Below are 13,128 nucleotides of genomic sequence, written 5' to 3'. Positions count from 1 at the left end.
ACAGGAAGCAGAACTGGAGGTGGCAGAAATGAAGATGTTGAGGTTCTCGCTCAGAGTGAGCAGGTTGGATAGGAATAGAAATGAGCTCATTAGAGGGACAGCCAAAAATTGGATGTTTTAGAGACAAGATTCGAGAGAGCAGACTTCGATGGTTTGAACATGTTCAGAGGCGAGAGAGTGAGTATATTGGGAGAAGGGTGCTGAGGATGGAGCTGCTAGGCAAAAGAGCGAGAGGAAGACCAAAGAGAAGGTTTATGGATGTGGTGAGGGAAGACATGAGGCCAGTTGGGGTTCGAGAGGAAGATGCAGGAGATAGGCTAAGATGGCAAAAGATGACACGCTGTGGCGACCCCTAACGGGACAAACCGAAAGGAAAAGAAGAAGTGTAATGTAAAACAAACAAATAATACCCCAACACTGCTTGCAAGTATCAAAAAGTTTAATCATGTAGCATCTTATTAAACTTATAAGGAAAATGTTCTCTATTTTATCTTCGAAGTGATTTTATTTTGTGTGAAAACGAAATCGATCGGTAAACTAAAGCAGTAATCATTATTCATTGATAGGTGGCAGTAATGCATTGTTAGTGTGCGCCATTCAATACAAGAAGAAGAAGACGACGACGTCAACGACGAAGAAGAATAATGGAAAAAATATAGACAATCAAACACTACAATTCATGTAATAAATTTCTGCAATGAGACACTGACATTTTGGTCGTATATGTATTTTACCTCTTGGCGATTGAATTTGTATGTTCCGTGTTTCTAAATAAAACCAAAAAAATCAAGAGACTTCATCAGCGTGGACAGATATGAATATAAAATAGATAAGCTAGTGTACAGTCGCATCCCGGCCAAACCATTTTACAAAACATTTGCAAAAAGAACAGATTAAAAAAATACAAGACAAGCAATTTTCACCCATTAAAGGTTAATCACTGTTCCCTTTTTGTGGCTGGAAGGCGTATGCAAAGGTATGCAGCACAGTACGCAAGCGTCCTTGTTGCCCTCACTAGCTTAGCGAAGTCGTAATCACGCAGTTCAAACCGGTGTTGGCGCTATTATCGATATCTATGCGTAACACGCAATTCAGCCCGCGAATTTAGAATTTTTTACTTTTGCTCCTCCATTATGTTCTTGAACATTTTCCTACGTTTGGAATGGTAAATTCCCTAGATTCATCGCAGTCTCGTATTCCTCAGCGTAAGTAGTAGTTTTATTTCACATTTAGCGTCCTACTAGTTGTGATTTAATCGTTGTAATTGCCATTTTTGAATACGACGACAAAAGTGCATAATATAGTCAAATTTGGTAGTTTATGTTGTGTGTCTGGCTATTTAATTTCGTGGGGAAAAATTGACTGTTGTCTTTCCTCCTAACTTGGCATAAGCTTGTGGTTGAGTTTGTGTCGAAACGGTGAAATGTGACCGCGTAAAAATGTATATAAGTATAATTCCTTCCTGTACGACTATTATTATTATTATTATTACAAATCTACCAGAGGTAGAAAAATTACTCCCACTGCCCAAGTAGAACCACTGATATTTATATTTTTTCCGTACTATCAACCATGTAGAATACCAGTTTTGATAAATTGTTAAAGATCATTTTACGGACATTTTGTGGAGGAAAAATGTATTATATGATTGATTCTACTAAGTTTGAAATATTTTTTTGGCAGACAGTAAGATTTTGTCTGCGCTTGTTTTGCACTGAGGATGAGCAGCCCTGCAAACACACCCAAACCAACTGACCCCTTTGACATGTTATGGATGCAACTACAGGAATGCCATCAAAAAAGACTTCAAGGTGATAAATCTTTGCAATGTCAAAAATCATCATTCTTGACCTCATGCAAAAATGTTTAGGTCTGTAATGTAATGAAAGATTTATGATGGCCATGGTAGATTCTTTCATGTATTGGGTGTTGCGCTATAAACTTTCTCTCCTTTAAGAACTTGAGGAAAAAGTGTGCAAGTTGAAAAACGAACGTCGCCTGTGAGTATGCTACATTTGAAAGAATAAACGTATGACAATCAACGTTTTATATTGTCACATTTAAATTAGATTGTTTCATCCTAATTCAGATTTGACGGTGCCAAACTTATTTTTTTCATCACAGGGATGCAGAAAGTCTTCAACTGTTTTATACACGTAACCAGGAGATGAAAGAACAAATCAAAACTCTACAAGATGCCAATAGTCTATTGGAGGACAGGTAACGCCAAAGACTACTAACATTTATGCACGTCCCATGTTAAAACTGTATGCAATTTTATATTTATATATATATATATATATATATATACATGAACGAGAGAGAGGTTTCAATTTTGTCAGAATTAATTTTAAGAAATAAATTTCAAAACAATACAGAAATCTCAGCAATGTCTTTTCATTGTCGGTGTAATTTAAAGACTACATTTGATTCTGCTTTAAGGCTGCAAACTAAAGAATGCGATCGATGTGCAATCTTGGAGGAGAACTTGAAAAAATGCCAAGATCATAGCGAGCGGACCCTAACCAATCTGAGTGAGTCTTTCTGTGCATATCTGCAGTGTTTCTTATGCGAGTTTTTTCTTTTTATATGAAAATGTGTACTTCTAAAAAAAAAAAAAAAATCACACGAATGCAAAAATGAAATACATTTTGCACCAAATGTTATATTTGGTACTATCTCATCTCATTGGTCATTGTTGACTGTGTGTGTGTTTATTTTCAATAGGGTATGAAAGGAACTGCCTGGAGGATGAAAACCGCAAACTTCTCAGTGAGCTGCAAATAATAAAGAGGTAGTGAGTGCGTTTAAGTCAGGTCTCTTAATCATTGTTTGTTGGTGAAGTCTTATTTTCTATGATTATTCACATTTAAAGGACTAATTGCAGACATGTTCGTTTATGTTCTGCTTTTGGCTGTTTAGTAAAGGTTTTTTAATTGTAAGCTCCAAGTTTCAACTTCTTAATTGAGTTCTGTAGATGTGTGATGTTGTTGTTATTATTAGCTCCAAATCGCAGGTGGCCCACCACCCAGGGCATGAAGATGGTGTCATCCCAGACTCCCCAGTCCTGGTCAACTCATTTACCGTAACTAACAAACTGAAGAAACGTAAATACCTGGACAACAGCAAACATGTTCACGATGCACGGAATTCCTCAATCAAGTGTAACAGATCACTTTTCAAAGGTCATTTTAAAAGGCAGATTTTTGTACTCTGAGCAAGCAAATCTAAATCATGTCATTTATGTTCTTTTCAGTTCAAGAATCAAGCGACACTGCAAAAAACCCTAAAAGAGCACAAGTACTTGTTCCTAACACGTGTGTAATGGACGCGTCCCAGATTCCTGGTAAGATTTGAAGTGGCATTGTTGGAAGTTACAGTAATGTAATTGTTTCTGTGATGACCATAGTTTTTTTTTCCTCCCATATTTACTGTTTGTACTAGTAGCTTCTTTAATAGAATTTTGCACCCAATCATCTCAACAGTCTGTCAGTAACCCCTTTGGACAACGATGAAACATTTGAAACAAAAATTGAGTGACCTCCCCGGCGACAACCCGCAAGGGCGTTGGTGATTGATTGATCCATTCAATTTTTTCCTATCCCGCTTATCCTCACTAGGGTCGTGATCACCTATCCCAGCTACCTTGGGGCAAGAGGCTGGGTACACCCTGAACTGTTTGCCAGCCAATCACAGGCCATATAGAAACAATCATTCACACCTACGGGCAATTTAGAGTCTTCAGTTAACCTACCTTGCATGTTTTTAGGGTCTGAGAGGAAACTGGAGTACCCAGAGAAAAGTCATGTAGGCACAGGAAGAGCATGCAACTCCAGACAGCAGGGGCTGGGATTTTAACCCCGGTCCTCAGAACTGTGAGGCAGATGTGGTAACCAGTTGTCCACCTCGCTGCCCACTTTTAACTAATCCCAAGTAATTTACTGTCAAGGTGAACGTTAGCTGATGTCAGCTATGGAAGTTGCTCTTCAATTTTGCCATGGCCGCTCTAGGCACCGTTGTGAAACAACACAGTGGCATTAAAATGCGACTTTAGATTAATCAGAGAGAGGCTCCCATCCTATTGAAATCTTAAAAAAACATGTAATCACACACAGTCGCTAATTCAATACATTGAATGTCTATTGCATAGAAAATCAAGTTACTGTTAAATGTACTGTGGGTTGATGCTGAAATTGACATCTGTCTAATGTCAGGAGAGGAGGAGATTGGAGGAGAAGTGATAGCAGACACATGTGGCCTTGAACTTGTCAACACATCTCACATGGTGAGTTGGGTTCATGCTGTAGCCTTCATAATTCTAGTATGCAGTATGGATTCAATCATGTCTGAGCGAGTTCTCTATTTCTGATCATTTTCTCTTCTTAGAAAAACACAGCTGCAGGTCAGCGTTATAGCTCGAAATCGTCCTTGTCTGATATTTGTCTAAAGTAAGGACTAAAAATGCATACTATGTAATAAACAGGAGACTGTGTCGAGCATTATTGTTTTAACGACCGTTTGCGTCCCCGTGCGAAGGCCTCACCGTATTTCTTCACCGTCCACGGCCATCTACAGTCCAGACTCGACCACAGCAAAGTCATCATTTCATCGTCCTCACTGTGAAAAGTTGAATGATGTTGACTCACTTGTCAAAGTAAAATGGACGAAGGAAGACGATGTTCCAAAAGAGCTGGAAGAGGGCAAAACATGCGACTCCCGAAATGGGAAGAAATTGGACACCAAAGTGGTGATTTTTTTTTTTTTTTTTTAATCCCCCCTCCAAATAAATATCTGCTCCAAAAATCGGTTTTTGGCTTCCTTGATTGCTAACGATCAGTATCAGTGTTGAAAAAAACATTACGGTCCATGTCTACTTCAGCCTGGTTTTAAAATTACTTCACAGGTTCTCAACCAAACGCGAGGTGTTGACTGTGGAAGTCCAGCTTTCAAGAAGCCAGACGTAGCACCCAAAGGACAAGCGCACTACAAACAAAAGAAGCCCAAGTTCCACAATGTTCCAAGCAAACCAGCTCATCCAGATGATGGTATGGTTGCTTTGCTGTTGTTGACTATGGTCATCTGTGCATGTCATTAGCATCCCAAAGATTGGTAGATTCAAATTGATGTGCTAATTTTGTTCTCCGGGCAGGAAGGAATCAAAGAGTGGAAAACATGTGGAGCATTGACCCTGGGCTGGCGCTCTCCATGTATGACATTGAGGAAGATGCACATGAGGTACAAGATGGTCACATGACTTGCAGTAAATTAGTTTAGCCTCTGGGACATTTGAATTTGAGCCTAATTATCCTCTTTTGTTCAGTCTTATTTCAAGAGTTATTACACTCCAGAAGCAAATGTGAGGAAAAGTCCAAAACTGATATTTGTGAGAAGTTGAAGATGAGGTGTATCGTTTATTCAACACTCTCACCTGTTCATCTAAAGTCCTCTCTTGCTTTAAATTATTTTCATAGCTTAACAGAAGATGTTGACCGACCCTAATAAGTCAATATATCAGTCTCCTACAAGTACAATGTAATGCGGTAGGCCGTATATGTAATGGCATCTCTTCGGCCCTTAAAATTATCCTCCCACATTCCAAAAACACGCGTTTGGTTAATTGAAAACGCTTGGCTGTCCGTAGGGGGGAATGGGAGTTTGAGTGGTTGTCTGTGTTTCGCTCTTCTAAAAATCGTGTGACCCCACGAGCAAATCATAAAAATTTGGGTGTGACTTTTAAGGATTTCATAACACACATCATAGCACACTAACTACAAGTACTTTAGCCCTATTTTTTCTTTTTTTATGAATACGTCCCCTGAATTCTAATTGTGCCTTTCCACCAAACAATATACTTAATCTTTAAATTAATTTGTAGGTTCCCCACACAATTCGTTCGAAAGGTTAACAAAATGGAAGTAATTCACGCATCAAAATTAACTTGTCAACTGTGTTCTGTGTACTTTTTGATTCCACCTTTCTGCAGTTTTCTTTAACGTATCTGTTATTCACTGAAAATTCTTACTTGTTGAAGTGAGTTGAGGAGCTTCATTTAGAGAGATGTGGTGCTTTTTTCCCCCCATCTTGTGGCATCTATAGGCAATTATAAACGTTTTTTTGGAGGGGCATCAATTATTTGCAGATTTTTGCCATTTGTGACAGGGTTCAATCCCTATCCTCTGGACTGTACGTTATTCTTTCCATATCATTCCATATTTTCTGGGATTAGATGATTACATTAAATGATGTTAAATGATTTAATACATTTTCTATCTATCTCTTACACGAGTTGTTTCTGTGTTTACAAACAGGAACAACCCTTTGAAGAATTACTTGACACTGACTGCACTATGATCAGTCACAGCTTACTCCAAGGTCGCGTTGAAGAAGATCAGCACGAACACGGTGTGTCAGGTGACGCACTCTAATCCTGTCCTCAGCCCGTCTGACATTTGTTGCCAAAGCCAGATGTGATAAAAATGACATCAGTATTTTCCGACCAAGGAATTGGTGACAAGGCGAACGACAGTCTGGATCGAATGTTTGATGCGACTGCCCATGAGGAGTACATATCTTACAACTGTACACAAGTTGGCAATCGTCCCTGTATGGAGGAGGAGGAAGAGGAGGAGGAGGAAGAAGATGATGGTACATAGTTTGACAATATACAGTACAATCACAACCAGACACAATATTAAGTATCAACATTTCAACAATGTTGATTGAGACAATGAAATAAATGTTTATATAGATAAAAATCTTGCATCAATGGGAGACTCTAAATTGTCCCTAAGTGTGATTGTGAGCGCGACTCTTGTCTGTCTCTATGTGCCCTGCGATTGGCTGGCAACCAGTTTAGGGTGTACCCTGCCTTCTGCCCGATGACAGCAGGGTTTGGCTCCAGCACTACCCTGACACTCGTGAGGATAAGCAGCTCAGAAAATGGATGGATTTTTAATTATCAGCGTTCTGATTTTTTTTTTTTTTTGTAATTTGCTGTGGTGTCTGTACGACATCAATAAACATATTACCTGAGGGGTTGCGTCAGGAAGGACATCCGGTGTAAAAACTATGCCAAACAAATATTAGCATTTCATCTGAGATGATACACTGTGGCGACAAGAAGATACAATACATGATTTAATAAGGTGGTGGATCAAAAAAGATCATGCAACTCTTGTATTGGATCTCGACCTAATGTTGTGTCTGGTCCTGTGAATCGATCATGTGAACAGTTTGTATGACAACACTAAAGGAAAAAAAATGTCTTAATGTTTCTGTCCATCCCTCCAATTAGAACAAGAGGCTCCAGAAAACTCTCCACGAGTGCGCAAAATGCAGTGAGGAATTTATTCTGAGTCTCTTTCATGCCAAATGAGATCCTCCAAAAATTTGGCTTGGATTAGTCTTACTCTCGTAATAGTATCAACCATCTTTTGTTTCACATTAGTAGTTTAAAGGATCATAGATTAATCAATCTCTCTCCATTAGACATCCAACGTTTGCACATGTGGCAGTGGTCCGCAAGAAAGATGAAAGAAGAAAACTGAAAGGCACCACTTGCAAAGAATGCGAAGTTGTATGTCTTTTGCTGCGTAATGTAAACAGAATTTACCGTCTTATTTCAAATATCAACTTTCTGCGTATTTGACTCTCCTTCTGCCAGTATTACACCCATCTCCCAGAGGAAGAGAAACAGAGGAAGCTGTCTGAATGCTCTCGGCACCGCCATCGCTTCATTCCTCCTAGCACGCCGGAGAACTTCTGGGAAGTTGGATTCCCGTCAACTCAGACATGCATCGAAAGAGGTCTTGAACTGCTTTCCTGTGCGTGTTCATGAGAGTTTAAAAATGTGATAAAGTGACTTTGCTCTCGGTTTGCATAGGTTATATTAAGGAGGAGAAGATCCCGCAGTCTCGTTTAAGGAGAAAACAGCCTTTGACTGCTCTCTTTTCTCCAAAGAGTTGCCAGCAGAAGAGCTAAGCACAAAACTAGTTAATGTCAAAATTGCACCAAGGAGTTCAATGCACTTCTTGGTTTGTATGTACCATTGACCATATCATTATTAATGATTCCCCTCCCCTCTGTCACACACACACTGTATAAATAAAAAATGTCCAGTGAAATGATGTGCCAATGCAGATTTTTATCTCATAAAAAAATAAATGGGTATACATTAAGGATTGTAACAATAATGGCTTTTTATTCCCTTAGTCTCCCTTATAATAAGTGTAGAAAATAGACTATGTAAACAAATGTTATTTGGTCTGTAGTTTATCAAGGTGACATTTAAGGAAGTAAAAAAAAAAATAAAATACAGCAAATAATTTTTTTGAGAAGTGCAGGTATTTGGTCCATCCTGAAGTGCTGATATTACTGCGTTTCTCTCTCATAATACACCAACAAAGCCTCGCTTACATGACTGACTGCCATACTGCAAGCAGACATAATAAATTACATTAGTAGGGGAAAAAAAAAGATTTGCTGCAATATTTGAAAACAGTAATTAAAAAACAGCTTTGTGTTCAATCAAGCAGATCCAGATGTCACTGAGTAAATTTGTAAGTAAAATGGGACGAGTTCATTAAGTATTGATACAGATCTGCTGTGCAAATGTTCAATGAAAAAAAAAGATGTCTTTGCTCAGAAAAGGTTGGGAAACACTGTATGTAACGATGTAAAAAAAAAAAAAATCCTTAATATTCATCCACTAAACTCGCAACTTACCAAATTATAGACGGGGTGTTCATGTCCATATAGAAAATCAGAGGTGACAGGAACATGGCAGTCACCTAGAACAAATACACTTTTTGGAGATTGTGCAGATCTAGTTTGTGTATTACAGTTGTGTCTTTGTATGGAAAAAAAAAATAGTATTTCATTTTTAAATTTTTTTTACCTTGGACATAAAAATCCACAGTGCAAAGTGCTGAATGGACAGTCCACTTTTTAGTTTGACTGTGGCCAAAAGCAACAAAAAACCCAGCAAGGCACTGAAAAAACAATGAAGCCCACATGCGATTAATACAGTTATCAATTGACTCTCCATTTTGATTAAGTCTCAGGCCAATTTCTATCAATTTACATTTACCATACCGTATTACCAGTGCAAGAACACAGCAATTATTTTTTATTTTGGCTGTAATAAATGCAGGGAATGGATACCGGTACCTTAATGTATAATAATTATCACATTTACCAGAACTGTTGTAGTTTGTAGTGATATCAAACTACACTGCAACATATCTTATTTGGCTTTTACTGGGGGTTCAAAATTCTAAACTCACCCCCAAAACTGCTTATCTTTAGCAAGTAGCTGAATGGAAGAATTCACAACAGTGACTGAAACATTCCCTGGTTTAGTTAAAATTTGTATTTAAACAGTTCTCTATTTGAGCTCATCAGACTGTGAGTGTACCTAATGTCATTAAAATGAGTGTTTTCCAGTAATATTTCAACTAATAAGCCCTTCTCTGTTACATTCTAGGTGTAAGTACAGGTTAGTGGTGATGGTGGGCTCACCTGGCACAGCAGCCTCCGCGGAAGGAGTAGGACTGGAGAGAGGGGAACTCCAAGGCACTCGTGAGGTCACCTGTGCATGAACAAAGGTCAAAGTGCAACACTTTTCATTGCGACAGTACAATTTAGCCAAAGACATTCAAGGGAAGTCACAACAATAATTCTCACCTGTTGGGTGGGCGGCCATTGCCAGCAGCAGAACGCTGTTACAAAACAACACAAACAAAAAAAAGTTCTATGTTGTCTCTCACTTTGTTGATATAATAAATACATTATTCTAAATGGTTTGTTCTTACCTGAACAGGTAGTTAACACATTGCTGCTCAATGTCGCTATGCCAGAAGAGTTTCAGGAAAAGTGACAAATTCATAATATGAATATTGCTTCTACTCCAAGCTAATGGGCTCACCCTTACCTCAAATTACTGGATTTGTAGTGCACCTGAAAGACTCTGTAAACCCCTGGAAACGCAATTAAAAACAAAAAACAGTCAAAGTCGTGGACAAAAAGCGATGCTTGCAGTAAGTACAGTGGTTAAAATTCAAAACTTACCAACACAGACTAGATGAGCAATGGCCCACATGTAACCGCTGAAATCAAACTGGGGATCGTAGGCAGGTAGCTTGATGGCTGAAAGCAGCATGAGACATATGCTAACGGGGGAGAAAGAGAAAATAGGCATCTTGCTTTCATATTGGAAAAGATACCATCAAATACAAAACAAATCACAAACCTGGTAAATTTCAGCCATTCAATTTTCTGTAATAAGGGAGAGAAACAAAATTGTCCATCAAAAGAAACGTTTGAGGTTCATACGGTAGGCTTCATTCATCATGAGACTCCAGTGATTTGTACTTATTTTATCTGATATGTTTCATACATTTTTTTCATTTCTGTCAATGTCATGGAAACACACTTTACAGGACGCAATTCTTCGTCCAACTTAATATGGAGTTTTTTTTTCAGAAGCAACTAAATTTAGTGGTGTTGTATAACCGGATTACGAGGAAATAACTTCTTCTTTTCCTTTCGCCTTGTCCTGTTAGGGGTCGCCACAACGTGTCATCTTTTTCCATCTAAGCCTATCTCGTGCATCTTCTTCTTTAACACCCACAGTCCTCAAGTTCTCCATCACCACATCCATCAACCTTTTCTTTGGTCTTCCTCTCAGTCTTTTGCCTGGCAGCTCCATCTTCAGCACCCTTCTACCAATATACTCACTCTCTCGCCTCTGAACATGTCCAAACCATCTAAGTCTGCTCCCTCTAACTTTGTCTCCAAAACATCCTATCCAACCTGTTCACTCCAAGCGAGAACCTCAGCATTATTACGAGGAAATAACATGTTATAATAATCTGGGAAGTCCTAATTTTAACCAGCATGTTGTGTTTGATTCTGTTCATGAGTCTTTTTGATCCTCTCTAAATTAAATCCTCAAAAACAAAGAATAACACAATTTAATTTCATTTTTTAAACATTATTTTCGAGGGGGTGGGGCATCAGAACATATTTAATGTAATAGTTTGGTTTTATTTCTTGATTTTTAAATAGGTCACTTTGAACAACAACAACAAAGGATCTTTGTCTTGGCGCTTAGAGTTTTATCCATACTTTACTGTTGTTTCATTTATGGGTGCGTTACATTTATGCAACTCTGGGTAGAGGAGTCTTGCGAGAAACAAAAAAAAAAAAGTACTGTACATTGTGAACTCTTGTTGTTGAACAAAATCTGTTCCAGGAGGCATTAGACTTTGGATTTATTTGTTTTTTGGATTAATTTGTTCCACGCAAGATTGGCTAATGTTTGTCTTTTTTTTTTCTTTTTTTTTGGTCCATGTTCTATATTCCATCATATCGTCATGATAATAATGAATGCAACAGTTTTTACATGACGAAACTGCTCCAGTTCTGAGAATCCACTGTAACAGCGGAAGTCCCGGAGCAAAAAAAAAAAAAAAACAAAACAAGTTTTCTTACAGTAGCTTTAAGGAGTGGCTTGTTTGCAATTAGAAGTTGCGTGTAAAGACAGGATCTGGGTCATGCTCTTACTTCTCTGTGAACGGCCTTCAAGATGACATAGCTAACGACATGAGAGGAGTTTTGAAGAGTAAAGAAGAAAGGAATCTCCTGTGAGGGGATTGAAATGTCATGTTATTCAATCAATCAATCAGTACACTCGAAGTACCCAGTTGTCAAGCCGGCATGTGACTCACGAGGCGCGATAGAGCTCTGGAGCCCGCATAAATGTTTCCAACAAACAGGAGGGAGCCTGGAAGCCAGGCGAAGGCAGCGGATCTGAAAGTCACGATTGAAACGGATCAAACAGACCGGCCTTGAATAGGCGTAACTGGACTTAAAAAAAAAAAAAAAATACTGTAGTGTACCTGGAGATGCGGCTCATTTCCACCCATCCCAGTTTGCCGGACAGCAGGAGCAGGAGCGCCCCAATAAATGTCTGCCACCTTGGACAGGGAGAAACATGGAAGTAGTTTGCACTTTCTCTCCTGTCAAACTTGAATTTTTGCTTGAAGGTCATAAATAACATCTATATTGACTTTGTAGTCAACGCCAGAGTGAATTATACTACTCACCCTTGAAATAAGGTTGGGTAGGTGAATTTCATCACAGACAGGACAAACTGAAAAGGAGATCCATGTGATAACACATAAATACATAGTAAAAGGCATTAAAAATGCTGTCAGTAAATTAAAACATATTTCTAAAATGTCAAATTTGAATGGAAAAATAATCAAGGAGGCCCTTAGATTGATTTTGACGTGCTGTCCTGACAATGGTCATAAACTGAAAATACAGTACTACTATGATTACACCCCTTTCAGTAACTGTATTTATATTTTTAAGTATACTAGCACAGAAAGAAAAAAAACGTCGAAATGTAAATATATATGTAGTGTTAAACAGCATTTAAATAAAACACCATATTTGACAAATTAGCATCATTTACCAACTACAGTACACTTGCAGTCCATTAAAATCCAATACGAAAGCTGGACCGCATTGTGCTTTTTCTTTTAAATGCTCGAATTTAATGATCACCTTTCTTCTTTAAATGTATTAGGTTCACTTAATTAACTGAAGTGATAAGGCAGAATTATTAAAAACAACTCCGCATCTGTACCTGTACAGTAGTGTACGAGGAAGTGCAAACTGTTCCGTTTAATCTCACAGTTTAGGAAAATAAAAGTCTTTAAACTGAATGTTGCTCAAAGCAAGACGTAATTTTTTCAACCAACTGAGATCTAATATGAAAAATGAATCGTTTGAATGTAAAAACGCGATATTTGACAGACACTCACCTTATTCGTGAAATACGACACAACAAAAAAGAAACTAAAGGCGAGGCCGTTGAAATTTCTTTTCCACTGCATTTTGACCTGCTAAAAGGCAGCATGACTTCTGATGCGCAAACGCTACTAAAATAATATCATGAGGCCGTCACTTTTAAACTACTGTACTGACATTTCCCAATCGGAAACTTCTTTGCCGTTCGACAACGACACGTCAAAACGGCGTTAAAGATGATCGTCTATTAACGACAGACAACATGCTGGGCTTGTATGCTGAGAGACACTATGCGGGGGGAAGATACAT

The 13,128-nt window shown here is 38.4% G+C and overlaps 2 protein-coding genes across 9 annotated transcripts; one reads left to right on the top strand and one right to left on the bottom strand.

Annotated features, from left to right (window-relative positions):
* Positions 1-631: 631 nt before the first annotated feature.
* On the top strand, positions 632-8,124 carry rbbp8 (retinoblastoma binding protein 8). 8 transcript variants are annotated; one of them, XM_061805821.1, is made up of 19 exons: positions 632-681; positions 1,684-1,811; positions 1,958-2,000; positions 2,125-2,220; positions 2,443-2,534; positions 2,728-2,794; positions 3,004-3,185; positions 3,257-3,346; positions 4,215-4,285; positions 4,387-4,448; positions 4,537-4,747; positions 4,904-5,045; positions 5,150-5,235; positions 6,309-6,402; positions 6,487-6,645; positions 7,295-7,337; positions 7,489-7,576; positions 7,664-7,805; positions 7,883-8,124. In XM_061805821.1, the coding sequence occupies exons 2-19, from the start codon at positions 1,721-1,723 to the stop codon at positions 7,978-7,980; spliced, it is 1,857 nt and encodes a 618-aa protein (XP_061661805.1). In that variant the 5' UTR covers positions 632-681; positions 1,684-1,720; the 3' UTR covers positions 7,981-8,124. The 8 variants fall into 8 exon arrangements, with proteins under 8 accessions (XP_061661805.1, XP_061661804.1, XP_061661808.1 ...); XM_061805820.1 differs by lacking the exon at positions 632-681 and adding an exon at positions 689-976; XM_061805824.1 differs by lacking the exon at positions 632-681 and adding an exon at positions 985-1,205 and having other exon boundaries at positions 1,688-1,811; positions 3,004-3,164.
* LOC133492952 (transmembrane protein 241) lies at positions 8,124-13,081 on the bottom strand. Its single transcript, XM_061805826.1, has 14 exons — positions 12,834-13,081; positions 12,108-12,154; positions 11,901-11,978; positions 11,730-11,811; positions 11,566-11,643; positions 10,250-10,275; positions 10,069-10,169; positions 9,932-9,977; positions 9,813-9,848; positions 9,685-9,719; positions 9,520-9,589; positions 8,897-8,990; positions 8,725-8,789; positions 8,124-8,431 (listed from the first exon to the last, which is right to left on the bottom strand). The coding sequence occupies exons 1-14, from the start codon at positions 12,903-12,905 to the stop codon at positions 8,371-8,373; spliced, it is 891 nt and encodes a 296-aa protein (XP_061661810.1). The 5' UTR covers positions 12,906-13,081; the 3' UTR covers positions 8,124-8,370.
* Between the last annotated feature and the right edge of the window lie 47 nt (positions 13,082-13,128).

The sequence above is a fragment of the Syngnathoides biaculeatus genome, chromosome 19, assembly GCF_019802595.1.
Source record: "Syngnathoides biaculeatus isolate LvHL_M chromosome 19, ASM1980259v1, whole genome shotgun sequence".
Taxonomy (NCBI): domain Eukaryota; kingdom Metazoa; phylum Chordata; class Actinopteri; order Syngnathiformes; family Syngnathidae; genus Syngnathoides; species Syngnathoides biaculeatus.
The sequence above is the reverse complement of the archived record's forward strand: the minus strand, read 5'-3'. Positions and strand labels throughout refer to the sequence as shown.